General features: G+C 39.4%; 1 protein-coding gene and 1 non-coding gene across 3 annotated transcripts; both read left to right on the top strand.

The window, feature by feature from the left end:
* The first annotated feature begins 112 nt into the window (after window positions 1–112).
* On the top strand, window positions 113–27,575 carry CERS5 (ceramide synthase 5). 2 transcript variants are annotated; one of them, XM_090273143.1, is made up of 11 exons: window positions 227–483; window positions 17,887–17,992; window positions 18,584–18,714; window positions 19,413–19,470; window positions 21,344–21,394; window positions 22,052–22,144; window positions 22,768–22,896; window positions 22,996–23,102; window positions 23,798–23,954; window positions 25,296–25,404; window positions 26,689–26,750. In XM_090273143.1, exons 1-11 carry the CDS (start codon window positions 287–289, stop codon window positions 26,694–26,696), a joined length of 1,146 nt encoding a protein of 381 aa, XP_090129269.1. In that variant the 5' UTR covers window positions 227–286; the 3' UTR covers window positions 26,697–26,750. The 2 variants fall into 2 exon arrangements, with proteins under 2 accessions (XP_090129268.1, XP_090129269.1); XM_090273142.1 differs by lacking the exon at window positions 25,296–25,404 and having other exon boundaries at window positions 113–483; window positions 26,689–27,575.
* On the top strand, window positions 20,201–20,333 carry LOC150011736 (small nucleolar RNA SNORA51). Its single transcript, XR_016511040.1, has one exon. It is a non-coding gene; the product is annotated as a small nucleolar RNA SNORA51 (small nucleolar RNA).
* Window positions 27,576–27,830: the final 255 nt, after the last annotated feature.

Below are 27,830 nucleotides of genomic sequence, written 5' to 3'. Positions count from 1 at the left end.
AGGCTCAGGAAGGGGTGTGACCAGGGCTGGAGGGTGTGGCGCGGGTTGGAGGGCGGGACCCCAAGACAAGGTCCCGGGAATCTGCTGCTAGGAAGGTGGGCGGGGCGGCGAGATGGGCGTTGAGGAGGCCCGGCTTCGCGGAGGAGGCTGGCTGGGAAGTGCCGGGAATAAGAAGGGGCCGGAAGGGGGTGGCCACCGGCCCGGCCCCGCCCCGGGGCCGCCTCCCCGCGGGTTCCGCTGGCTGTGCCGGCTGCTGAGATTGTGGCGGCCGCGGGGCGGGCGTAAGATGGCGACAGCGGCGGCGGGAGCCCTGGGCCTGCTGTGGGGCTGGCTGTGGAGCGAACGCTTCTGGATGCCCCAGAACGTGAGCTGGGCCGACCTGGAGGGGCCGGGCGACGGCTACGGCTACCCGCAGGCCCGCCACATCCTCTCGGTGTTCCCGCTGGCGGCGGGCGTATTCTCCGTGAGGCTGCTCTTCGAGCGGTGAGAGCTGGCGAGCGAGCGGCGCGGAGGGCTGGGGGCGCGGGCCGATGGAATTGCCGCAGGGGAGAGGCCGAGGACCGGAAGCAGAACTGTAGGGAAAGCCCGGAAGCAGGGGGCTGGGGCAACCTGGGTAGCCGCGCGGAATGCACCGAGAGTGGCCGAGGTGGTCACGGAACCTAGGCAAAGACAGTTTGGGGCGGAACAATGAAAGAGCGCGAGTCGAGGGGGGACGCCGGACCCTTTTAATTTTAGATCCCGGAGGTCGCTTGGGCAGGGGGCGTCTTAGAGGCCTTCTCTCAACCTCCAGGGATTCTACAGACCTGTGAGCTGCGGCTGAGAACTCGAGGCGAGGAACAGGAAAGGGGCCACAGGAACCCGAGCTAGTTGGGGCCATGGAAGCTAAAGAGTCAGTGCAAGAACCCCAGACGTTCCAAGCAAAGGGAGCGGGTTCAAAGGAATCTAAGATGTGTGAGGACACTTTAGTTTCTGAGAGTTGAGGGAAGCGGATTAGTTAGGCCCTAACCCTCAGTTTGTCAGCTCATGGACGTGTGTGTGTGTTTCAATAAAATTCCGCCCTAGCCTGTAGGAGAGTAGAAATCTGGTAGGGGTAGGGTGTGGTGGAGCCTGAGGCTTCGGAGGTATGGAAAGGAGTTAGATTGGTAGAAGAACGGGCCTTGGAGGCTTGAGCTGGAAGGGGGAGTGGTCATCTCGAAAGGATGGAGAGCCCTAGGGCTTATGCGGGAAGTTGAGCCAAACTTCTGAGTTTAGCAGAATCACAACATACTTTGGCCATGTGTTGGAAAAGTGATTTTACCTTTTTGAGTGACTGGATTGTATCTAACTGTCTAAGATAAAGATACTCACTGAAGACTTGATCTGGTAATTTTATAATGTGGACTTAAATAGCTGTGGATGATTTGGTCAAGTCTACTCAGACTCGGGAAAGGCGACTTCTTTCCACTAGGTCTCAGGTAATGAGGGTGGCACTTTGGCATCTTTTGTTCATTTGGCCTTTTATCTAGAGCAAGACTGCCCTTTCTAGGATGTTACAAATAAAATAATCTCTTACTCTCTGGAAAATTAGTGTTAGCTGTTATTGGATTACTTGTTTGATTTGCCTACTACTTAAGACACAAAATCTTTCAAAAAATATTTGTTATATGTAGCTAGCTAGTCATTCATCCATTTATCCACAGTTTGTATATTGTCATCACAGTGCTCTGCTAGACTTGAAGTTCAAAAATAAAGATGCTTTTAACTGAAGCAAGTGAAATACAAATATCTAAATCTCCTTTATGGGTCCTTGGGAACTTAGTGGTGCAGTTTTTAAAGTATAGTCATTGTATGAATGTTATTGGAGTGGAGACACAAACCACTTGTCCCTCTTAGGAGTAACCTAGATCCAGGTGCTCTTTACCTTAGCATCAATATAAGGGCTGAAAAAAAGAGAAAGACAGTGTAATGACTAAAATGTAAAATATACAATTCAAGACCCACCCCTCCCCCCAAAAGAAAGTTCATTGTCCTAGGAGAAGAGTCTGTGCTTCTTGTATAAATATATATTGTGAAAATTTCTACACATCAGTGGCAAGAGGAAATAGCTTGTTGCTTATAAACACCCATTTTATAAAAACTTATATTATCTTAAGATTTCCAAAGTTTCCGCAGGTGGCTGAAGACTAAATCCACTGGCAGAGCCACTGGAAAAGATCCTTTACCTGTGGGAATTCTATCTAAATGTTTCTATGGTGCTCTAGTGTCAGGGGAATAGGGGTGCTTGGAAATACTGAGCTGAAAGCATTCTAGTATGATATTTCTTGGCTGGCACAGACCGCTACCTTGTTCATCTCATGTTTGATCTTAGGAAACTTTAACCCTAGAAGCAGTCTTGCTATTTTGTTTCTCTTTAAGACCTACTAATTTAGTTAGCAATAAAACTGACTACTAGATTACCAGTTCCTCTTATTGCGCTGGTCTTCCATAAAGGTATTAAATAGAAGCTGTTCTTAGAGTACTGTATAGTAAAATATATATCAGAAATATTGGTAGTGAGTCATCTTTCCTACATTTTCTCATTTCTCAAATCCCACCTACTTAGTTTCTAGAAGTAATTCTGTAATCATCATAGATTATAAAAGCTAGAACTCAATCTCTTCTTACGGACAGTTAAACTAAGACTTAGAAACGTCTTATCACTTTTCAGAGGTTGCATACTAGAACCAAGATCCAGATCATTTTACCCAGTCCGGGGCTCTTGCCACTGTATAATGTAGCCATCTTTCCCTGTTCCTTATCATCCTTTCAAGGGTTAAGATTTAACTTTCTGTTCCTAGTATTCTAGGATTTGGAGAACAAATTTATGCTCATCTTTTTTTTTTTTTTTTTAATTTTCATTTATTGATTTTAGAGAGTGAGGGGGAAGGAGAGAGAGAGAGACATCAATTTGTTGTTCTACTTATTTATGCATTCATTGGTTGCTTTTATTAATCTTTCCTGACCAGAGATTGAACCCACAACATTGGTGTAGTGGGATGACGCTCTAACCAACTGACCTACCTGGCCAGGGCCATGCTCATCTTACTTTTGATTATTTAATATAATGTGTTTGACTTGAACTTCACAATTTTTTTTGTTTCAAATTGTCCTGCATATTTTAATGAATCTTACACTATGCCCCAAGATAAATTTCTCTATTTGTGTTGTTTTAAGAATCTCCCAAAGATTTAAGTTCCCACATTCCCTGGAGAATGGCAGCCTTATCTGGTAAGGGATGACTTGAAAAGCTACTTGACCATAAATAAAGTATTTGTATCTAGCTAACTATTTTGCTAAAGAATTGCAAGTAAGAGAATTACCTACCAAAGAACACTAGGCTTGCTTTTGTGGGCCTCTGCTGACTGGTTGCATTGTGATGGCGTGCACCTTGCAAAATTACCTTACCTTGGCTGTAGTATGTGGTCAGTGAATACTCTTGACAGTTTGAAAAGGGTCTACCCTCATCTACTCAGCTGCCCAGAAGAGTGACCAGAATCTAAATCTTCAACCTGAAATATATACTGGCTTGATTGAGAGAGGCAAAACTGTTAATTCCTTTGTTTCTGTTGTGAAATTTCACTATACTAGATTTGCATATTGTGCACCTTCCTATAGCTTCTCTCCTTCTTTCTTCCCTCCCCCATACACAAATTCATGTTACCCTGTACCTATCAAAAGAGAAATAAACTCTTCTACCTCTTTTTAAAAACTTCTTTTTAATATTACGTTGATGATTGAGATCTGAGGGAAAGAGTGATTCAAGCTAGGTCTGCTATGTCTTACTTAAATGAAATCTTAGAGATAAATTCTTTGAGATCTAATATTTAGTTCCTTGGGATCAAGTAGAGGAGCTTCAGACTTAATGTTGACACCATTACAGCTATATAAGCTCATCTATTTTGAACATGGTATTGCAATAGGAGCTTTATATTGCCAGAAGAAAATTATTTTGTAAATTATACAGGAGATAGATTAGAACTCTCCTTTCTGCTCATTCATTATTCCAGTCCTCTCTTCTCTCCTGTTACTTCCTATGCAACCTCACTGGGGTGTCTAAAGAGCCTTCTGAATACCATTCTCTCTCACCTGGGACTAAATGTACTCATTTGCTGGCCTGTCATGTAACTGGCAACAAAAGTAATGACTCATTTTTGTGTGTGTATATGCATGTTTCTTAATCACTCATTTCATCTTCCTTTTTAAACCTTGCTACCTTGCTATATACTGCATTTTGTTTTCCTGTTCTCCCCCACTTCCCCTAAGAAGAGGAAGAACTTTTTTTCCTCTTCCTGACAGGCCTGCTGTCCTCCTCCTGGATCCATGTTATGTCGCAGCATTGTGGCCCTGTGTTAGTAGGTCCTCCAGACAGGGAAAAGAAGCTTTAGGAAGAATGGACACAGCTGCTGACTAGGTTGTAAGGGAGTCTGCCCCTTCCACTGCATCCCTAAAGGTGTTCCATTGGGTGTTATTACAGAATTAAATCAGGTTTGCAGAGCCAGATTGAAAAAGATGGTTACATGACCCTGCCCTTATTTAAGAATCCAACTCTTAAAAACTCCAGATGATCAGAAGCCTCTTCTCTATGGGAAAACTTTCCCCAGCCCATTTTGTGTAGTAGGTGTTAATGCTCTGCAGAAAACCCCAAATGCTGTCATACCTGAAGTCAGGTTCTTGGCTTATCCCTGGAGACAATATATATTCACCACTAAAAAGAAACATGTCAGATATTTTTGCTTTAGCCACTTCCTGAGTCAGAAAGCTAGGGTCTCTCCTAGATGGGTAAAGAAGAAATTTATGAAAGAGGAGGCAGCAAGTTAAATCTGTACTCTCCTTATAGAGAGGGAAGGGAGAAACAATACCTATTTTGGCTTCCTCTTCAGAGGTATTTTTAGGCAAATAAAAGCTGCCTTCTAAAGAATTCACTGAGTTCTGAGTTTTTTGTACCGAATCCACTCCTACTTTATCATTGGAGAAGTTATTTGAGGTGTTATTGCCAAAGGAATTAATCATAATCACTTCTAAGGAAAAAAAATTGAATATAGTTTCCTTAGATATGAAGGCAGTTTTTCCAGATGTGAAGACAAATTCTCTCTGAATCACCTAAAACTATGCTGTACAGTACAGTAGCCACTAGCTAGTACAGTAGCTGCTAGCTTTTGGAGATTTCAAATGTGACTAATCAGAACTGAGATGAGTTGTAGATTTCAAAGGCTTGGTGAAAAAAATAAAAAATAAAATCTTAATTTTTAACATTGATTACAGATTGACATGATAGTATTTTGGATATGTCAGGTTAAAGTATATTATCAAAATTAATTTCACCTCTTTCTTTTCTACTTTTTAAAATGTGACTATTAGAAAATTTGAAATTAGATATGTGGCTCACATTTTATTTCTGTTGAGCAGTGCTGCTGATAGTGGCTCAAACAAATATTAATAACCAAGGAGAGAATTTTATAGATTTACATTTGATTCAATTTTTTAAGACCAGAAGTTAATCAGTCCTAGGTATATGGACTATGCTTTAAACAATAGGTCTTTCTTAAAAAATAAATAAACAAAAAAATTTAAAAAAAAATTTTAAGTAGTGAAAATGGGATTTCTAAAGTGTAAATTATTTCCTGAATGATTTAAATAGTTATAGTCTATTTTGTGTAATTTTTTGTTGACAGTGTCTTTAGCCAAGCATTGCTCTGTAGTTTTGCTTTTCTGCATGTATCTTCTCAGTTGAGTAGTTAATGATCTGTAAACAAACAAGTTTGTCAAGTAGTTAAGTATACACGGGCTCTGCACAAGCCTTGATAAGACAGAGAATAGTCACACTATTATATCTCTTCTTAAAATTATGAAGTTTCTGAAAAAGCTTATTCCTTGTAGTCTTTAGCTTTTGGTTAGTGTCAGCATTTGTAAGGAGTCTCAGTGATAGGCACAGAGGGTCTCAAACTAAATTGGGTTGCCAGATGTCAAACTATGTGCCCAGGATAAAAAGGTATAAGTCGTGATGGCTACCCTCAGGAAGAAAGCAAGAAAAGCAGTGATTAAAATACAGTGTAATAAATGTATGGGAGTTTGGAGAAGATGAATCCAGTTCCTTTTAACAGTTGTTAACTAAAATATAGAGTTAGAGCCCTGGCTGGTGTGGCTCAGTGGATTGAGCGCCAGCCTATGAACCAAAAGGTCGCTAGTTCCATTCCCAGTCAGGGCACATGCCTGGGTTGCGGGCCAAGTCCCCAGTTGGGGATGCGTGAGAGGCAACCACACACTGATGCTTATCTCCCTCTCTTTCTCTCTCCTTTCCCCTCTCTCTAAAAAATAAATAAATAAAATCTTTTAAAAATATATAGGCTTAATTTTTCACTAACAAACAGTTGTTTATTGGACTATGAAGAATGGTAAAAACTTCTTGAGAGTTTTTCGTTAACCTTTTTTTCTAATCCATCTCTTATTTGGCACACTTGGGTTTGTGTGGTACTACTTTAAGCAAATGCATTAAGTTGTATAATCACTCATTCATTTAAATAAGATAAATACGTTTAATGAAAGAAATGTATGTATATATGTATGTAGTTGGGAAAAGGAGGAGTTCTTAAACAATGAGTCAGGAATCCTCAGCTGTTTTCCATCCACACTTTGAGAATTGCTGCTCTATAACAAGTAAAATATTTACTAGCTACTGTGTAATAAGACTACAATTTAGGCTTAAATTAATTTGTGTCTACCTGAAGCTTTTGAACACACATAATCTAAGTAATTCTTATCTCAAGACTTAGTTCCCTTATGAAAAGATAAGATGCAAGCAGGGTTCTGATTCTTGTTTCTCATCACAGTACCAGTAGATACATTAAATTGCACAGGTATTAGTCATCTTAATTTTTTAAGTCCCTGTTATAAGTCTAAGTGCAGATAACTTTGCTGCAAGTGGGTAAGGAATGAAGGATAGTCTGGTATAAATCCACATTGTGTGCCTTGTCATGGTTTAGAATAGTATATGTCATAGAGGTCCTTTTCTTTTTAGTCTGTTTCTGCTTTAAGAACACATTTGCCATTAAAAAAAAATAGTCCCCTTAAGAAAATGCAAAAACTACTTACAATGCAAGAAATGCTGGATTTGGTGGTATAGGTATCTTCTGACGAGTGCTGCACCTTGTATACAGGAAGCACATCTGTGCACAATACTTTTGCTTATACATAGGAAAAACCCTATCCTCTTAAGAATTTACTCAGAAAAAAATATACTGACATGGGTGCACATGGGTATGGAATATACAAGATAATGAAATGCTGCCAGTCACAAGCACATAAATGGTATTAGTATAATTTAGAAATTCTTAAATATTTTTTTGTTCTCAGTCTTCTTTTTCATTCTGAAAAATTATTGAGGACCTGAAAGGAGCTTTTGTTTATGTGGGGTACATATACCTATCAATTTTTCCATGTTTGAAATTTAAAATTAGCAATTTAAGAAATATATTTACTATTTCATTAAAATAACAATAATAAACCTGTTACATGTTAACATAAATCACATTTTTTAAAATAATTTTTTTCCAAAAGAAAACATACTTAGTGGAAAGAACAGCACTGATTTTACATTGTTGTAAATCTTTTTAATGCTTGGCTTAATCAAATAACTAGAGTCTCCTCAATGGCTTCTGCATTCAGTCTCTTGTAATATGTTGCTTTGGTTAAAGTATGTAAATAAAAGCAAGCTCCACACAGATGTGTCATTGGCACAAAGAAGTATTTTTTCCTTTCATACTACACCAAAACACAAGTAGTAGTTTCTTAAAGGTTGGCTGTATTGTAGAACCTGAAACTATCAATGAGCATTTTATTCATGTTAAAATTCATTGTTCTAGCTTACACCTTGAATGAATATCATGTATTGCTCATTTGAAAAATACTGGTTCACTGAGTTATATAGATCTCCCAAATGTCAATACATCTCATTATACAATATTTAAAAATCATATTAGTTAATCTCATTTTAACCAAGCATATCAGAAAAATCTTGTGGTATCGTCAAGCTCAAAGGTGGGATATAAGTTCTCCAAAATTATAGTTTTCACCTGAAAGCTTGAATTTTATCATTGGCAACAGTGTTGTTTGTTTTTTTTAAGTGACAGACTTTTTTCATTCGTTTTCAAGACAATATTTTCTAAATACCTAGATCTGAAAAACTAGTTTATCTGTTGGTCATTCTGTCAGGTAAAATTGGTATTCAATGACGACAGTGATTTTGTTCATTCAGCACAAAGCTCCACCAACCAAGTGCATTTCTTCAAGACAACCGTATATGTACTTTGGTGTGCAGCAGAAGTGCTTTCTTTGTACTTCCCATTTTATTACAGAATACTTTTAAACAATGTATTCAGTGGTTGAGATTAATGAAATTAATCATTTGTACTGTTTCATCAAGGACATTCTTAAGTGAAACTAGCCTTTTTTCTTTTTTAGCTAAGAGGACACAGAAAGGAATTATATAATAACTATTGGGTTGACCAAAAAGTCCGTTAAGTTTTTTTCTGTATGATGACCTTAGTAGTCCTGAGTTGTCTTTAATTTCATTTGAAACGATTTTGTTAGATTGTATTGTGACAGCTGTTGTGTCAGCATGCATTTTTTTAAAACTTACCAAAATTGATGAATTTTTGTGCAGTCATTTTAATATTAAAGATGTAAGAAAATATGCAACATCTTCGGCATATTATGCTTTATTATTTCAAGAAAAGTAAAAATGCAACTGAAACACAAAAAAAGATTTGTGCAGTGTATGGAGAAGGTGCTGTGATTGATTGAACATGTTAAAAGTAGTTTGAGAAGTTTCTTGGTACTATTGACATTTTGGCCAAATAACTCTTTGCTGTGGGGCTGTCTTGTGCATTGGAAGATGTTTAGCAGCACCCCTGGCCTCTACCCACTAGAAGCCAATAGTGGGAGATAGCCGACATACTCGAAATATCCAAATCAATAAAGTTATTGGTGAAAATGAACAATGTGTCTTATTTTACAGAAAAAAATTAATAGACTTTTTGGTCTACTCACTACAATTTGGTACCACTGCCTTGATTTTGTGCTCAGGTGCCATTAGTTTTACCCACCATTGCTTTGTACCATAATTGCAAGTATCAAGACAGTAACAAAGGCAAGTAATGTCTTAATATTATATGAAAATAGTTTTGATTTTATGGGCCCCCAGAGAGAATCTCAGGGACCTTTGGGAGTCTGTGGACCATCCTCTGCTGTAATTGAGTGAGATCACCTAGGGTGAGTGTGTAAAGTAAGAAAAGAAGCTTACGTAGAACCCTGAAGAAACACCTCGTTTAGGAAAAGGCAAAGGACAAAGAAACTCAAAAGGAGGTAAGACGTGTGATGACTATAGAGTATTTGATCTTAGTTAGCACTTAGTATGCTTAACTTTGTCCCAGGCACTGTTCTAAGTGCTAAATAAACATAGTAACTTTATGAGGTAGGTAGATACTGTTGTTTTCCTCATTTTACAGATGAAAAACCTGAAGCACACAGAAAGTTAAGTTTCTTGTCCAAGGTGATTCAACTAGCAGTGCATACCAAGCAGTCTAGTTCTACTGCCAGAGAGATAGAGAAAACTAGGAAGGGTATGGCAGTAAGGAAGCTAAGAAAAGAGCATTTCAAGAGGGAGTGCATGGTCAATAATACAAAATGGTGCTGAGTGGTCAGGTGAGATACAGGACTGAAAACATCTACAGTATTCCCTCACTTATTGCGGGTATTACGTTCTAGACCCCCCGCGACAGGTGAAAATCTGCGAAGTAGGAACCTTACATTTATTTTAGTATTTATACATATTTTAAGGTGTTATAAACCCCACACACTTACAAACTGTTTCCGGTCCCTTATTAACCTTTTCCACTCCCTTATTAACCTTTTCCACACTTTTATAAACACTACTTATGTTCTTAAACATATTCTACACTCTTAAACCTATGTAACTTTAACATATTTATACAGTACCACAAAATCCTGCAACATAGCGAAAAATCTGCGATAAATAATTAAATATAATATTTTTAAAAATCCCGTGATACAGTGAGGCCACGATAAGTGAATCGCGTATAGAGAGGGACTACTGTGTTTGATTTCACAATAAGAAGATCATTGACAACTTTGACAGGAGCAGCTTCAGTGAAGTGCAGGGACTGAAGCCAGATACGTGAGGGATGAGGAATGAGTGGGCATTAGAGAAGTCAGGAGGAAAGAACAACTTCAAGAACTTCAGTTGTGAGGTAGGAGAGACCCAGAGGGTGTGAGGGACAAGGAGAGCCTTTGTAAGATGGGGAAAACTTCAGCGTTCTTAAGGTCTGATGAGAAGAAACAAGTAGAGAGGGGAGCTGAAGCTAAAGAGGTAAAAAATGAGAAATAAACAGAATGAAATTTCTGATCAGTAAGGATTGTATCTAAAATTACAGGGATATTTTGGATAAAGTGGTTCTGATGCAGGAAGTTGAAGGCATTCCCTCCTGTTAAACCAGATTCTTGAGTCTTGGCTATTTCCACTTCTTTCTTCCTCCTCGTATCTTACACTGCTATACCTCACTACTATCTTTTAGAGCCTCCATTTTACTTACAGGGATTTCTTTGGTACAGGTTACCAAAGATCTCCAAATTGCTGAGTCCAGTGGATACTGGATTTCTACGTCATTTGATAGGACTCCACCTCTGGCCTTCCTGTCCCCTAAATTCATCTTTTATGCTTGTTTCCCAGGATTCTAACCTTGGTTGTCTTTTCAGTTTATATTCCTTTCTTATGTAGTCACATGAACCCCCTACAATTTTAGCTACCACTTTTATTCTTACTCTCTTTCTCTTTGTCTTTGTCAGATGTGTGTTGTGTGTCTGTGTGTGTGTGTGTGTATCTCATTCAAGTTCCTTTTCCAAGTTTATTTACCTGCTAGACGGTTCCATTTCAACAACCCATTTCAGCATACACACAACTCATATGTCACTCCCAAATCTGCTTTTCTTACCTTATTCTCTACTTGGTTGAGGCACCATAATCAACCTAGTTTCCCAAGCCAGAAACATGGAAGGCATGCTTGACTCTTCCTTTTTTTGGCCTCTTACAACTACTCAGTCACCAGGTCCTATTGGTTTTACCTCCTAGCATCTCTTGAATCCATCCTTTCTGTATCTATAGCCTTAGTTCAATGCTTTATCACTTAAAGCATGGATTTTTTTATAATAGCCTTCAGCTGATGACAGTTCTGTATTTTAAGGTTGGTGCAAAAATAATGTCCGATTTCGAGGTCTATTTTAAAACTGAAAAAGCCCATGATTATGAAAATATTTATTCGTTAACATAACCTTCTTTGCTTTCTAGAACGTCATTCCATCTGTCAACTAGCTTATAAATGCCACGCTTGTAAAATTCTTTAGGTTTTGAGGCAAAATATGAATCCAACTCATTTGCAGCCTCTTCTCTTGATGTCAACCTAAGACCATCAAAATGGCTCTGTAGTCCCCGAAACAAGTGATAATCAGAAGGAGCAAGGTCAGGAGAATATGGAGGATGAAGCAATATTTCCCAACCAAGCTCTTTCAAGAAATTTTTGGTGAGTCGAGCTATGTGAGAACGAGCATTATCATGATGGAAGATGACACCCTTTCTGTTGACTAAGGAGGGTCGCTTTTGGTTCAAAGCTGCTTTCAAACGCTGAAGTTGTTGACAGTAAAGATAAACAGTAATTGTTTGATTGTTGTCTAACAGTTCGTAATGGACAATTCCTTCCATACCCCACCATACACTCAACATGATCTTCTTTGGATGAAGTCCTCCTCTTGGTTGTTGAACTCTTCTTCCTCCTTGACTGATCCACAATCAGCGGCATTTAACATTATGGTAAAGGATCCACTTCTCAGCACCTGTAACAAGCCTACCTAAAAATGGTGCCTGAAGGTGTTGCGAAAGCAATGACTCACAACAAGCAACACTGTTGCAGATTCTCTGGAGACAGTTCATGTGCGACCCACTTTCCAACTACTGAAATCTTTCCGATCCTCTTCAGTTGGCGTAGCTCGGTTGTATGGGCTACGTTACATTGTTCTGCAAGTTCCCTAGAGGAAATGGTGGGGTTTTCTGTGACAATAGCTTCCAACACTTCAGAACCAAGTGTTTTTGGAGGACCCTCTTTTGGCTCATTTTTCAAACTGAAATCCCCACTTCAGAAACGGGAAAACCACCTCCTGCAACTTCTTTCAGTCACTGCATCATCCCCATAAGCACTCTAAATAGACTTTGCTGCTGTATTTGCATTGACACCTTTATGAAACTCAGAGTAAAACATTTCTGATGTGGTCTTTAGATGGGACGAATATGGATGGGTGCATATATTGCTGATGATTATGAACAATACTTTGATAATCTGAAAAAATAAGATATAAATTAGTCACTGACATCAAAAAATTATAAGAGGCACAAATTTAATAAATAGTATCTAAAACTTTCTTTTAAAAAAGTCAGACATTACTTTTGCACCAACCTACAGATCCATTCATCTCTTCTCTGCCCCTGGTCTAAACTATTGGACAAAAAGTTCAAGCTTTACATAACATACAAGGCATCTGTGATCTGGCCCCTAACTACCTGTATAGTTTTATTCTCCTGTCACTGTTGCCACTGTCACCACCACCTCCAATACACTTAAAAAAAATTTTTTTTCCATTTATTTATTTTTAGAGAGAGGGGAAGGGAGGGAGAAAGAGAAGGAGAGAAACATCGATCGATTCCTCAACCAGGAATCGAACCTGCAACCTAGGCATGTTCCCTGCACCGAAATCAAACCGGCAACCATTTGCTTTGTGGGACAACACCCAACCAACTGAGCCACATTGGTCAGGGCAACCCTTTTTTTCTTATCTCTCTGTTTTAGTACATGCTGTTCCCTCTGCCTGAATATCCTTTTTACTCTCTTCTTTTTCCATTCTGCAGAAGCCACTCCAGTTTTTTTTAAAGATTTTATTCATTTATTTTTAGAGAGAAGGGAAGGGAGGGAGAGAAACATCAATGTGTTGGTGCCTTTCGTGTGCCCCCTACTGGGGACCTGGCCCACAACCCAGGCATGTGACCTGACTGGGAATTGAACTGCCAACCCTCTGGTTCACGGTCTGGCACTGAACCCACTGAGCCACACCAGCCAGGGCTTCACTCCGATTTTTAATGTGATTGGTTTATTAACAATACAGTTGTAAAGGGAAGGGACTCTCTGAATCTTTTCAATTGATTTTTAGGGGGAGGAGAGAGAGAAACATTGATATGTTGTTACACTTACTTATGCATTCATTGGTTGATTCTTGTATGTGCCCTGATCAGAGATTGAACCTTCAGCCTTGAAATATCTGGACGACACTCTAACCAGCTGAGCTACCCGACCAGGGCCTGAATCTGTTTTCTGTGGGACTTTGCATTTGCCTATTAGGGGTACATATGTTTTGGGGGAGGACTTTCAAATGCTGCTGTGTACTTAAGGATTAAATTCTCTAAACAGACTTCATTTGGCCCTAAGAACGTATATTTAATCATCTCAGCTACCCTCTTTCTCTCTTGAGCCTCCATGTGCACACACCCCCACCCCCTGTGTGTTTTGGGGGTGTGTGTGCCTGTGTGTAGTGGGGACCATTTCAGGTTCAGGTAATTTAGTTACTCAGTATTGGTCACATAAGGATACGCCATCCTCAGTCTGTGTAAGATCTTTCTCTTTTTGTTGTATTCTTTATCCCATTCCTTATTTCAGTTTCTCTTATTATTTTTTCTTTTTTGTATCAATCTTGACACTTTATATTTTTCCAGAAATTGATTTAAACCATTGCTTCCCTACTCAATCATATTGCTGCACATAGAGAAGGTAAAATGTGCATTGCACAGTCGGGTATGTGAGGCCAAGGCTACATACAGGCTAAGGGTTTCTGGCTACCACAGGCCCCATGGACCACCCTGAGAACTAAGAGCCATATCTCGGCATAAGTATAGTCCATTTGAGACACTTCTAATGTATTTGTGTATAATTCATATCCATTAATGATGTTGCAATGAATCACAAAGACAGCAGTGTTAGTATGGCTCCTGTCTTTGGTATGAGAGAACAAATAGTAAGTAATTTCATCTTAATTAACCCAGGCTTAGCTGCTGCCATGTATCTAGAGGGCAGAGAAAGGGCAAATTGAAATGATCTCTACAAAGCAGGACAGATACATTACAATCAGATTGGGTCATTAGACTCATGTTCCTGGAGTGGCAGGTAGAAAGGAGTGTCTTACTATTACAGACCACTAAATGCCTACTTATTCAGGCTTGTCTAAGGGAAGTCTAATTTTACAAATTATTTTAAAACTTGAGCAACAAATTGATCCTGGAGAGGACAGAATCACAAGAGAAGTTTGATTTTTCGGTGTCATCCAACACAGTAGTTTGCAGACTATGCTGTCAGAAATCCTTTATGCTTCTTTAAAGAAACATTTTTATTTATATGAATAATACCCATCAGTATGTACTGTTATAGAAATTAAAATGAAAAATAATTTAATATATTATTAATTCACTTAACAAATAACAATAAATTAATTATATTGGTAATATAACTAACACTTTATGAAAAATATTTTCCAAAACAAAAAAAAGGATGTGAGAAGAATTTACATTTTGCAAGTCTCTTTAATATCTGGCAGGTGTATTCTCATGTCAGCTTCTGCATTGTCTGTTGCAATTTGTCACAACCTGTGGAAGATTCTGCCGTATACTCATGAGAGAATTAGAGAGAAAGTAAATATTATGAAGTTACAGAATTATTAGGAGAATGGTTTTAATCTCACAGACCTCCTGAAAGGGTCTCTGAGACCCCTGGGAGCCTCCAGAGCACACTTTAAGAAGTGCCATTCTAGCAGAAAGGATGAATGCCAGGCTGTTTGTCTGGAGTTTTACTAATCTATATACCTATTTTATAAATTATACTAATGCCAGATAAGTGATAAAGAATGAGTATATGATTAAGACTGAACTTCAAAGTACTAATTTAAAATAATTTTATTTTCATCATTAAGGGAATTCATTAAGTGTGTAAATAAGTCTGTATATTTACTTGTTTTATCACAGAAAAAAGTGTTTTTCCAACCAGAAGTCCTTATTATTGGTTTTGGGATTCATGTCCAAAATAGAAGCCCAATGAATATTTGTCAAATAAATTTTCTTAGGTCTGTACAGCTGTAACTGACTGGATGCTGCCAAGAGCTTTATGCCTTTCATTGAACTCTGAACTAATAAGCTGTGAGCTAATGACACATAGGATATTCAGTCCACTCCCAAGTTCCAGATAATAAAAAAATTATCTTGGCTTTACCCAGGTGAGCAGGGTACAAACCTGTCCCTGTTGTATGAAAGAGGATTTCTTGCACTTCTCGCCTTCTGCTGGAAGTACCATCAGGGTACCCAGACTGAACTATCAGTTTCTAGTAAAATAGTAACAGCTGCCTTTTACTGAATGCTTACTGCGTGTCAGTGACTGTGCCAGGCATGCACATTATGTCATTTCATCTTTAAAAAGAACTTTCACAAAGTCTCTTAGCTGTTACAGTTTGCCTAACACTAGGACCTTTAATCACCTGACTGCTTCTGGACTGAGGAGGAGACCTCCATCATGGGATAAGAGCAAGAGCTAGAGAGGCTGCTTTTTGTTTTTGCACCTAACTGTTCAAACCATTAATGTAGATGAGAGGAAATGGAGGAGACAGAGATGATTCAGTGCTTTATCTCTGATTCGGCACCAACTCAAAAGCAGAGTGACTGCCTTAAATACATACTCTTCTGGTTGCTGATCAATCGTGCGTCCAACCTGAGTTCACGGAGCAAGGTTGGGATTCACTGGACCTCTCGCTTGTCTGTTACTAAGCAACTACTGAACACAGAACCTTGGTAAATACAAAAGCATTATTCTCTGTATTCTGTGTTCACAATGAGTTCAAACATGAGTGGGGTTTTTAAATATTTGTACACAGACTAATATACCAGGAAATATAAATTAAAGTATGTACTATAGCATTGGCCTTTGAATGAAACTTTTGTATCACCTGTATAAAAGAGAGGAGAGAATGAATTAAGATGTGGCTGACTTTGTGCTCTGAATAAATGTTTCCCCATGGCTCAGGAACTTGGGTGATAAGGATAAAAATTTTCATAGAAGAAGATAAACAGAGTTTCTTATTCTCAGTCTCTCCCTTAAAAATAAATTCTGGATTTAAATGCAGACCATGAAAATAGATCACGAGCAGTCCCATCTTAGGCTTCCCAGTCATAATTTTATTGTGGGACTCCCTAAGATGCTGAGAGCTAAAACTGGTTTTGATTTATCCTCAAAGTGACTACATGGAGCTTTTCCTAGAGCTGATTGATGCTCACAAAAATCTGTCATTGTGGAGAGGCAGATCTTTCTTGAAGACCCAAGAAAATAGTTTCTCAATTCTCAAAAATCTAAAAGTTAGGAATTAATTACAATCAATGATAACACTATGTAATATTAGATATAGGAAAACAAATCTTAGAAATCACCTCATATAACCCCTTCTTTTAGATGATAAAACCAAGACTCAAGATTTAAGTGACTTGGCCAAATTTTATGATTTATTGGTGGTATAATCTAGTACTGGGTGTTTAAAATATGTGTTTCTTTTTAAGATTTTATTTATTTATTTTTAGAGAGAGGGGAAGAGAGGGAAAAAGAGAGGGAGAGAAACATTAATGTGAGAGAGATACATCGATGGGTTGCCTCTCGCATGCCCTCAGCTGGGGACCTGGCCCACAACCCAGACATGTGCCCTGACTGGGACTCAACTGGAGCCCTAACCCTAACTGTTTTTGTTTTTGTTTTTGTTTTTTTTGGTTCGAAGGCTGGCGCTTGTTCCCTGAGGCACACCAGCCAGGCCCTTATTTCTTCTAAGTATTTCCATAATCTTTTTATTAGGTGTGACCAAATCCCAGGATATTTGTATTTTAGGAAGAGTTCAGCTTCAGTTTTACTTTTCCCTGCAATTAAGATCTTCCTGGGCCTGGCTGGGTGCTCAGTTGGTTGGAGCATCATTGTAGTACATCAAAGTTTCCTTTTCAGTCTGCAGTCAGGGCACGTAGAAGAATCAAACAATGAATGCATAAACAAGTGCAACAACAAACTGATGTCTGTCCTTCTGTCTCTCTCTCTCTCTCTCTCCACCCCCCTTTCTAAAAATCAGTTTTTTTAAAAAAAGGTCTTGATCTTTTGATGTAAGGAAAACTACCATCTATTAAGCACCTCCCTTGTTCCAGGGTCTTCATATATGTTATCTCATGAATACTTAAAAGAGTCTTCTAACATTTTAATGGTCATCTGAATCACCTGGGGATCTTGTTAACACAGAATTTGATTTTGCAGGTCTGGGATGGGGTTCAAGTTCTGCATTTCTAAAAAGCTTCCATGAGAAGCCAATAATGCTTTTGGTGTGTGGACCTTATACTGAGTAGTAAAGATGTTAGTTGATGTTATCTTCATCTTACAAATGAAAAACTGAAGCTTACAGAGATTAAATAAACTGCCCAAGTTCATACAAGCAGTAAATGGCAGGCTAGTGATTTGACCTAGGGTTTTCTGACTTTAAAGCTCAAGATGTAATAAGGAAAACCAGGGAAAAATGGAGAGAGAGCTTATGGTCCAATATTTCTTAAACAGGTTATATCTCAAGTGAGTCAGTGGCAGAATCCCAGGTGAAATCAAAGAGACCTAGCTCCCAGCCAAGTGTTTTCCTAATTGAGATCTTTCCTTCATGCTTAGCAAACCATATTTAGAATTGGCTTTTGGGCTTTCTCCATTACAGATTTATTGCCAAACCCTGTGCACTACATGTTGGCATCCAGGACAGTGGTCCTTATCAGGCCCAACCCAATGCCATACTTGAAAAGGTGTTCATATCTATTACCAAGGTAAGTGGGCAAAGAAACAGAATATTCATATGAGGGTTTGCTCCATAGGGCAGGGGAAGATAGAGGACAAGTATCTCCAAGGATAAGGATAGGATGGGATGATTTTTCACATTTGGGTAGTCATTATATCTATGAGGAGAACTTTATCCCCTCAGGAAAATACCTTTGGGCCACGATATAAGTTGAGTATACATACACTGGGGTTTTAGGTCTAGCAGTCACCACTGTCCCTTGCTCCCCAGACACATCGTATCTTAATTTTGTTTTTCCCTGCTCCAGCTTTTGTCAGTACTTAGTTGCATAACTAAGATGGGAACTGATAGCCTTTGCAGGTTGTTTTTAATACCTTTCTTACTCAGCTTAGGCTGAAGGGAGAAGACCAAACAAAGATGTGTATAAGTGAGTGCTAAAGGTCCTTGATGTATGAAATAGTACCTCTTATTAAAAATTACTTTTGAGATGAAACCTGGAAAAATAAACGTCACTTCAGCCACTGTAGTTATTGCCCCTTTGCCACTCAGTTAGTCAGAGGGATTTAATGAGAGGTTTGGAGAAAAAGGCATGTTCTGACTCTGGTCAATACATCTACAGTATCCTGATGAGAAAAGGCTGGAGGGCTTGTCAAAGCAACTGGACTGGGACATACGAAAAATCCAATGCTGGTTTCGCCACCGGAGGAATCAGGACAAACCCCCAACGCTCACTAAATTCTGTGAAAGCATGTAGGTGTGCAGAGGGAGGTGGGGAGTAGGGAGAAGCGTGGGGTATGACTGGATTGAGGTTTTCTTTTTTGAAATCAATTCTATTGTTAGCACAACAGTCAATAAAAGTGGGGGGCTAACTCAGTTTATTAAAGGCAGGAAAGGAGAGTTGGAAGACTGGTCATACTTAGTTTCTTGGACATGCTTGCCACTAAGTTAGATGTAGTTTCATTTTGTTCCTCTTCCACAAATAGATTGGGAGTGAATTCCTTCACATAGGTAGACATGCACTGCACACCCTTGTACACCTTGATAGCAGTAGTACCAGCTTGCTCTAAATGGATATTTTGATGGGAAGCATCCCTTTTTTGGACATACTATACTACATTGCACTGGGTTTTTACTAATTCCCCTCTGGACACAGAGCACTGTATTTATCACTGTTGTGCAAAAGAAAATAAAGGCACTATCATCAGGTAGTCTGATATGGAAGAAAAGTTGTTTAAAGCCAGTATACACTTGTGGAACTCTATTTTAAACAGAGGCTGATAGATGTGTCTATCTTTTTGGCTTTTGAGGTAACAGTATTTATCCCTATTTGGGGACTTACCTTCTTTCTCACCAGTAACTATCTTATCTCCAAATCTGCTATCTTCTTTAGCCTCAAAGACTTCCTTTTGAGTGAGTATTCATCTAACCTCTACTCTTTGCTGATCCAGGTGGAGATTCACTTTTTACTTATGTATATTCTGCTACGGAATTAGATTTCTTTGGTCGGTGAGTATGAACTTTCTCTGGTCTTCTCTTGGGTTCTAATCATGCCTACATCTCTAGAGATGACTTAAATACCTTTAGATCTCTATTTTTCCCCTTTTCTCTGTGATGTCTGTAGCCCAGGTTTATATGCTAAATGATTGCCTTCTGTCTGGGGCCTGATTTCAATAACCTCATAACTCTACTGTTTCTCCCTTAAATAGTGCTAATAATAATTAGCGTTGATTAAATCAGCATAAATCGTGATGGTTTGCAAAGCACTTGACAAAAATCTTTTTCTTCCAAGGAAGAGACAGTTATAGAATTGGAATCAGTAACCCTTTAAAGTGGGTAAAACAGATATAATTCTTTCTTTTCAGTTAGTTGTCAAAGAATTTCAGGCTTTTGGGTTTCTGATTCCATGTTGTTTTTCATAGCACCAGCCTACTTTTCTAAATGATATAATTAAGGCTTCAAAATATATGAAGCAGAAGAGGCAGAACTGAATGAAGAGGATAGACAAATACAAAGTCATACTTGAAGTTTTTAATAATCATGTATACTCATCTATGTAATTGACTAAATCACTAGACAAAAAATACCACTGAAGGATAGTTTTCAACAGCACATTCAACAATTTTGATCTAACTGACACTTACAGAACACTACACCAACAGATGAAGAACACATATATAATTTCCAGCGCACATGGAACATCAACTAAGACCATATGGTAGGCCATAAAATAAATCTCGGCATCCTGGCATTTACCACAGGCTGTGTTTTTTCACTGGCTATCCAGAAAGAGGAGGCAGAGTAAACTCACCCCATACACACCTCAGCCCAGAACCCTTTGTCTGGTCTGTATTATGAATGGAGGGACATGGAGAATAAATAAATAAATAAATCTCAGTAAATCTTAAAATACTGAAATTTTACAAAATGTGTTCTCTGATCATAATGGAATTAAATTAGAAATTAATAATAAGATATCCAGAAAGTATTGGGAAGTTAAACAATCTTGCTACATGCCTCAAACAAGAAATCACAAGGGAAATTTTTAAATACTATGAATTGAATGATGCTGAACATACAACATACCAAAATCTGTGGGCTGCAGCTAAAGCATGCTTAAACAGAAATTTATAAATTTAAATGTTTATGTTAGGAAAAATAATAAAGCTTTAAAAATCAGTGATCTAAGTTACCATTTTAAGATCTGGAAAAAGAGCAAAGCAAACCCAAAGTAAGTTAAAGTAAAGAAATAAAAAATAAGCAAAAATTAATGAAATAGGAATTAGACAAACAACAACCAAAAGTTGGTTCTTTGAAAGGTTTGATTAAAATTGATAAACCCCTAGAAAAAAGAGAAAGCAAATTATTGATATCAGAGAGTAAAAGGGATTATCATTACAAATCTTGTAGACATTCAAAGGATAATAAGACAATTATATGAACAATTTAATAGTAATAAATTCAACAACTTAGATGAAATGGACAAATTCTTACATAACTGAATGAAACTCCATTAGAAGTTATTACTTTTGATTTTTGAATCTTTGATATGGAGATCTTTCTTGGTTATCAGATGGAATCATTGTCTTCCTTCCTTTTTACAATACATCTCAGGTGGTGATGCTTTAAAAAACTATCCTAGAGCTTCTCCCCCTCTTATGTAACTCAAAGCATGATTTTTCTGTTTGTAATAACACTTTTAAGTGTTGTAAGAAAAGTCTAGCTGTTTATTTACCCTTTAAGGATTTCTAAATTCTGTCAAGATGGATTCATTTTTCTTTCCCATCTCCCTTTTCCCCTTATATCCTTGAGGGAGGGGGATTATATAGGTGAACCAGGGGAGAATCCAGAAAACTGACCTGGATTATCTGTTTTCTCTTAGTCAGCTTGGTTTTGGGACACCCGACAGTGCTGGCAGAGTTATCCATACCAGGTAGGATCTGAGCCCTTTCAAGCAGGGGCCTTACATGTGTGTGTAAAGTGGGGTGGGGGAAAGTGCAGTCACAGAGCAGATAAACACATTTCTTTGGTATTCTTAAGGGATTAGGGATTGAGTCTCTTTGAGTAAAATATTCAGGGTATCTGTCCCCATAGCTATGAAATTCAGTGATCCTTTTCTAGTTCCCCATTATATTCATTGTAATTGGGCTGGAAAGAAAAGCAGCTTACTGTCATTAATGAGGTGCTTTCTGGTTCAGGTGTCCCTTCTAAATGAAGGGTAACTTGGAGTCCCCTTAACCTATACTAGAAAAATGTCAGGGGGCTGCTAACCAGAGTGGAAGAATAGAAGGCTGGAGTGTATTTAATCTCCCAAAAAGAGTTAATTGTTTGAGCGTGCTATAGTGTGTATTAACTTTATCTGCTCTCTTAAAAGATGAGAGCTGAAGATATGTGTGTGGAAGGGCAGAGGGGAAAGGTGTAAGTCTCCATACTAACCCAAAGCCTGTTAGCTATTGCAGATGTCGTAAGATGCTGGAGAGGAAAGATGTCTAATAATTTTGGGTATTGGTCCTCCAAGGCAGAGAAAGTTGCAGCGTTAGAATGAATCTTTGACTAGTTGGTATTCTAACTACTTCTTTCTTTCTTCCAGCCTCTCACACGTGGGCTTTATTACTATTATATCATGGAATTGGCTTTTTATTGGTCTCTTATGTTTTCTCAGTTTACAGACATTAAAAGAAAGGTAAGGACACTGACTCCCTCGATTCCCTAACTTATTATATTCTCCTTCCTAGCAGCTACCGTTACTGCCATTGTGATGGATTCTCAGTCCTGACTGGGACTACAGAAGAGGGAGAAAGTAGGTTTGATGGGAACATTAGCTCTTTGTACTGTTCTCAGAAATGAGACTTGGCTAATGAAAAAGTATATTTGAGGCATTCAGGGCAGTCAGAATGAGAACAGTTAACGAGCTAAGCATACCCTTTTCTTTTATTTTTCTCCAAGGTTCTTACATGTACAAAGCTCAGGAAACTAGTCAGAACTTCGGGATGACAAGGCCTGAATCCAGAAAGGCTAAATCTGGCTTTTGCTTGACATTGGGGACCCTTATTCTCTCTCTGCTTTCCCTTCTTGGTGACCCCACTTACTCAAAGAATTTCAGGTAGAAGGGGTTTTAGATTATTTTGCTTTACCCTTTTCTTGCTATTGGAAATAACAAGCTTTTTATAAGCAAACATAATCTTCACCTCTTATTGTCCACTTGACATAATGTAGTTCCATCAGCTCTAACCCTAATCTGTTACTAACTTGTCGTTATCTTTGGTGAGGAAAATACCTGCCTCTTCTATTTCCATTCCTTCCTAGGACTTCCTGATCATGTTTGTGCATCACTTGGCCACCATTGCACTCATCACCTTCTCGTATATCAACAACATGGTTCGGGTAGGAACTCTGGTCATGTGTCTCCATGATGCCTCAGACTTCTTGCTGGAGGTAAGACCCCGACCTCTCTTTCCTCATTATTCTTCTCTCTCCTTTTCTTTCTTAGAACGGGCTCTCTCCTCAACCCAGTTCTTACCTCCCTTTCTCCAGGCAGCCAAGCTGGCCAATTATGCCAAGTATCAGCGTCTCTGTGACACCCTTTTTGTGATCTTCAGTGCTGTTTTTATGGTCACTCGTCTAGGAGTCTATCCATCCTGGTAAGTGTTATGGCTGTGGAGCTGTGATAGGTATGTAGCTAATGATACCTTTTGTCAGTTTAGGAAGTAGACCACCAAGAGTCTGCTCTGCTTTTTCCTTGACCTCACTTGACCTTTATGGACTCTCACAGGGCCTCAGTTCCCTTGCTTAATATTTCTAGTGAGGCGTGATCCAGACTCAGAGCATCCAACTCACTTGGCTGTGGCTTTCCTGGCTCATCTCTGAAGAATAGTTCTCATTTTATGCCTGAGTAATTCCTTTGCTCTCTTTTGTGCTAATTAAAAAATTCTCAGGCTCTTCTTGCTTATTTTCCTGCTCTGTACCCTCTCCCCACCCTGACCAGCACACACATACACCTCTCGTTTCTACACTCACTACTTGATGGTACAAAGTCAGTGACTTTGTGGGTTGGCGATCATGCTTAGTCTGAGGGAATCAGCTCCCAACCTTTTTTTTTTTTTCCATTGATTGATTTTTAGGAAGAGAAAGGGAGAGAGGGAAGGTTATATCTTCCCCTGTCCCTAAAAAATAAAAGACTTAATAGGCTCCTTTTCTTTGTTCTTTTCTCACTGTGGGTGCATATCCATGGACCTTCAGCTGAGACAAGGTGTGGGGAGAAAACACACAAGTTCTGCTCCCCCCTTAGCTGCCTGGCTTTGACTCTAGAATCTGACCATTGGTCTCCCTCTTCTAGGATTCTGAACACGACCCTCTTTGAGAGTTGGGAGATGATTGGGCCCTACCCTTCCTGGTGGCTCTTCAATGGCCTTCTCCTGACTCTACAGGTTCTGCATGTCATCTGGTCCTACCTAATTGCACGAATTGCTTTCAAAGCCTTGATCCGAGGAAAGGTTAGTACGAGAAATGGCTTCTTTCTTTGGGTCTGGGTATAAAGAAAGGTATTACTCAATAGACCTTCTCTGTCAATCTAGTTTGGTGAGCCCCATCTACACCAGCAGACCCAGCAAAAAGCCTAGGGATCCAGAACTTTCACCTTTTCTCTAAGTTTGAGTATTTAGCCTTTTAGGACATGATTTAGATGTCAGAGAAAGGATCTTCCTTCTTCTTATCCCTTAGAAATAACTGTTGTTAAATAATGAACAGGATTAAGTTTTAGAGGTGACCTCAGCCATTTCCTACCCCTTGCCTACCTACTTCAGTGAATTTCACATTTTATTTTTAAATGAGAGGACTTTTTTCTTTTTATTTATTTTCTTTATTTTTTTAAATGTTATTTTTTTATTTTTAGAGAGAAGGGAAGGGAGGGAGGAAGAGAGGGACAGAAATTCAATGTATAAGAGAAACCTCGATTAGTTGCCTCTTACACACCCTCAACCGGGGCCCTGGCCTACAACCCATGTATATGCCCTGACCAGGAATCAAACCCATGACTTTCCAGTTTGCAAGATGATGCCCAAACCACTGAGCCACACCAGTCCGGGCATTTTTATTTTTATTTTTTTTCTTTTTTTCTTTTTTTAATTTATTGATTTGAGAGAGAGAGACAGAGACATCAATTTGTTGTTCAACTTATTCATGCATTAATTGGGAGATTCTTGTATGTGTCCTGACTCGGCATCGAACCTGCAACCTTGGCATATCTAGATGATATTTTAACCAACTGAGCTACCTGGCCAGGGCAGGAGCCTTTTTTCAAAGGAAATCATATGCAGTGCTCCAAGATAAAAACTGTAAGAGTAGAGATTACCTAGGGAGTAGTGTTGGTTCACAAGCCACCCCCAGGGGGCTACACTGTGATATTCAAGATAGAGTTTATGTAAGGGACTAAGTACTGCCCTCACCCCACTGTTGTATGAGGCAAAGGCCCTAAATGAGGTGGGTATTTAGGGTTTCAAATACCCATTTTATGCTCAGAGCCCAAAAGCACAAAGAAGGGTGTCATTTAATGACAGAATTCATTAAGCGAATCCAAGTTCTGAAACAGTAAGGCTTTAATCAGCCCAAGGGTTGGGGATTCAGCCTTCAGTAATACAGAATCCCAAGGGAGTGGTGCTCTGCTAGAGGACACACTGACTCTAGGACAAAGGGATGAAATGTTACCTGAGCATATATGACCTCTTATGTCTGTTCCTTACAGCTGCAATTGGTTACAGAATTTGCACAGTGTGCCTACACATCTTGCTGTAGCTACTGGACATCTCTTTTCTCCCTTGCTTTTCTTTCCTGACCAGGTGACTTATCCAGGAAGGATTAGACCCAGATTCTGTACTCTCCACTCTTTTCTCACCTCCTTCCTTTTTTCTATGCCTGGTGGGAGCTGGACAGTTTCATCTCTTGCATGTAAGTGTTATCTGTGCTTCTAGTATTCAGTGAAGCCTGTCTGTCTGAATGTGTTTCTTTTCCTTCCTGCTTTCCTTTCTATGTTGTCTGAAAGCACGACCCCTCTCCTGACCTGTGGGCCCATTGACTGAAATTCAAGTTGCCAGATTTTCCTAAGTGGAGGCAAGAATAGAGTCTACTCTTTTTTCCTTTCTGTTTTTCTTCCCCCCGCCTTGAGTCTCCCTTTACATCAGACCTAGACACGTTAGAAATTTCCTAACGATCAGGTAATCAATTAGTTATCTGAGTTCAAAGGTCAACAGCTATTAATAGAATCTTAGAGCTCACCAAAGCAAGTGCCCCACTTCTTAGAAACAACAATTATAGTTTGGTTTTCTTCTCACTGACTTCTCTCCTTTATTTATTTTAAAAACAGCAAATATTTATTATCCTTCAGTTCTAGACTTCAGAATTCTGGGTTTCTGTCTTTTACTTTTATGGTCCATTGTAGAGAATTTGAAATACTTGGCTTAATATGCAGGATAATTTAGATTCTAAAACACTACTCTAATCCAGGTTCTTCATTTGAAAATATAAAACAAAACTGAAGTTAAGCAGTAAAGATCACAGATAGGAGCATGATTGGGACTCGGACTCTTTCCTCCCTGACCGCCAATCCACTTTTCACCATCTGGATCTCAGGGAGGCCAAAGTTATGCAAGAGAAGTGATCTTGCTCCTGGAAAAAGGGAAAAGATTGGAGAAACTGTGTCATAGAATATTAATAGTTGAACCCAGAAAGAATAGAACTACTGAAAAAGGCCCCATATGGATCACCTTTGGAGACAGCAAAACTCAGGATAACCAGTGTGAATCACTGCAGTGGCCACCCCCACCAGAAGATAGATGCAACAATGACGGCCATGTGCATTATTTATGTTGGCCTTCTCTATTTTTTGAGATGGAAGGGGAGAAAGGGTGTCTGGAGTGTGCCTCAAATCTAAATCAGGACTTTGTGAATGATTTCAGCCGTTTTAGGCTGGTCCTGAAACATACACCCCTCAACCAAAGTAGCTACTTATTCCATAGAGAATGAAAACAGAGATGATGGGAGAGAAGTCCAGGAAGCAAGCAAAGAATGCGACAGTAGCCATGGCCCAGATAATATTTTGAGTCAGGTATCACCAGAAAGTAGGCCAAATTGGGAACGGTGCCCACACATGAGCTCTGCGGGATTTGTCTCTGTTACGTTTCCCGAAGTACTGTCCTTACCTTTTCTGTCTTTGGCCCAACCCCACCTACCTAGGTGTCTAAGGATGATCGCAGTGACGTGGAGAGCAGCTCAGAGGAAGAAGATATGACCTCCAACACAAAAAGCCCCTATAGCAGCAGCTCCAGCAATGGTGCCAATCGGGTGAATGGTCACACGGGAGGCAGCTACTGGGCTAAAGAGTAAGACAGTTGGTATGAGGACTTGAGCGCACATGGACTTGTAGAGCCACTGGCAACCTACTCCTCTTGGGCCTCGCCACACCTACACTCCTGTGACCATGGGGTCTGCAGAACACTGAGGAGAATCAAAGAAGCAAATATTTTCACTTTTTAAAAAACTCTGCCATTTTGTATTTAATAGCCTCCAGGTTCTTTCAGTAATATTATTTGCTCTGTGTGTGTTTGTGTATGTGCATGTGCATTTGTGCATATGCATGAGTTTCATTGCCTGGGTTAGGGCACAATTCTGAACTGGGGCCACTAGGCCTTGCCTGGTCGCCTTTGAACCCACCTCAATCCCAGATTTGGCTGCATCCTGAAATACGCTGGCTCTGGACTGTCCCCTCCCTTGTTGCCCATGGCTTTTGAAGCTCTGGCCATCTGAATGGAACAGCCAAGTTCAGCTACCAGTTTCTGCACTATTCTTCCTTCGGAGCTGGAACATTTCACATAACGTTGTGTAGAAACAGACAACCGTGGATGAATGGCCAGGATTGCTGTGGCCCTTAGCTAGATCCCTTCCTATCACCTGGTAGTGACAGGGACAGCTGCTGATACCCTTCTCTTTACTCAATGGTACACAGGGAGTGAGGGGGTGGGAGCGGGTGAGTGAGGGCTGGAGGAAGACAACAGCCACTGGGTGAGCTGTTAAAGGTTTATACTATTGTTTACTCTTCTGTGATTAAAAGTGCTTCAACTCTCCTCTGCCATCTCAAACTCTTTAGTGACTCTATCCCAAATTCCCTGAATCCATAAGCTAATTAAGAATTTTTTCAAGTGTGATGCTAAAAGCCATTGGACGTCAGATTTTTTCTTCCTGTGTATGCTGGGAAGAGAGTACCTACATTTTAGGACTTTGTTTTAAGAAAAAATAAACATGTATAGTGGTCACAAGGAAAAATGCTGAGCAAATAAAAGCATGCATATCACCAAACCAACAAAGACATTGGTTGAAGA

Source organism: Furipterus horrens, unplaced genomic scaffold (genome assembly GCF_987537825.1).
Source record: "Furipterus horrens unplaced genomic scaffold, mFurHor1.1.pri manual_scaffold_4, whole genome shotgun sequence".
NCBI classification, from domain to species: Eukaryota; Metazoa; Chordata; class Mammalia; order Chiroptera; family Furipteridae; genus Furipterus; species Furipterus horrens.
The sequence above is the reverse complement of the archived record's forward strand: the minus strand, read 5'-3'. Positions and strand labels throughout refer to the sequence as shown.

Bases quoted from the DNA above. Each gene is read 5' to 3' on its own strand.
- CERS5 (XM_090273142.1), top strand. From the start codon at position 113: ATGGGCGTTGAGGAGGCCCGGCTTCGCGGAGGAGGCTGGCTGGGAAGT. The intron at 18,715-19,412 runs GTAGGTGTGCAG...TTGCTGATCCAG, and splicing joins ACTAAATTCTGTGAAAGCAT to GTGGAGATTCACTTTTTACT. The intron at 22,897-22,995 runs GTAAGACCCCGA...CCCTTTCTCCAG, and splicing joins CCTCAGACTTCTTGCTGGAG to GCAGCCAAGCTGGCCAATTA.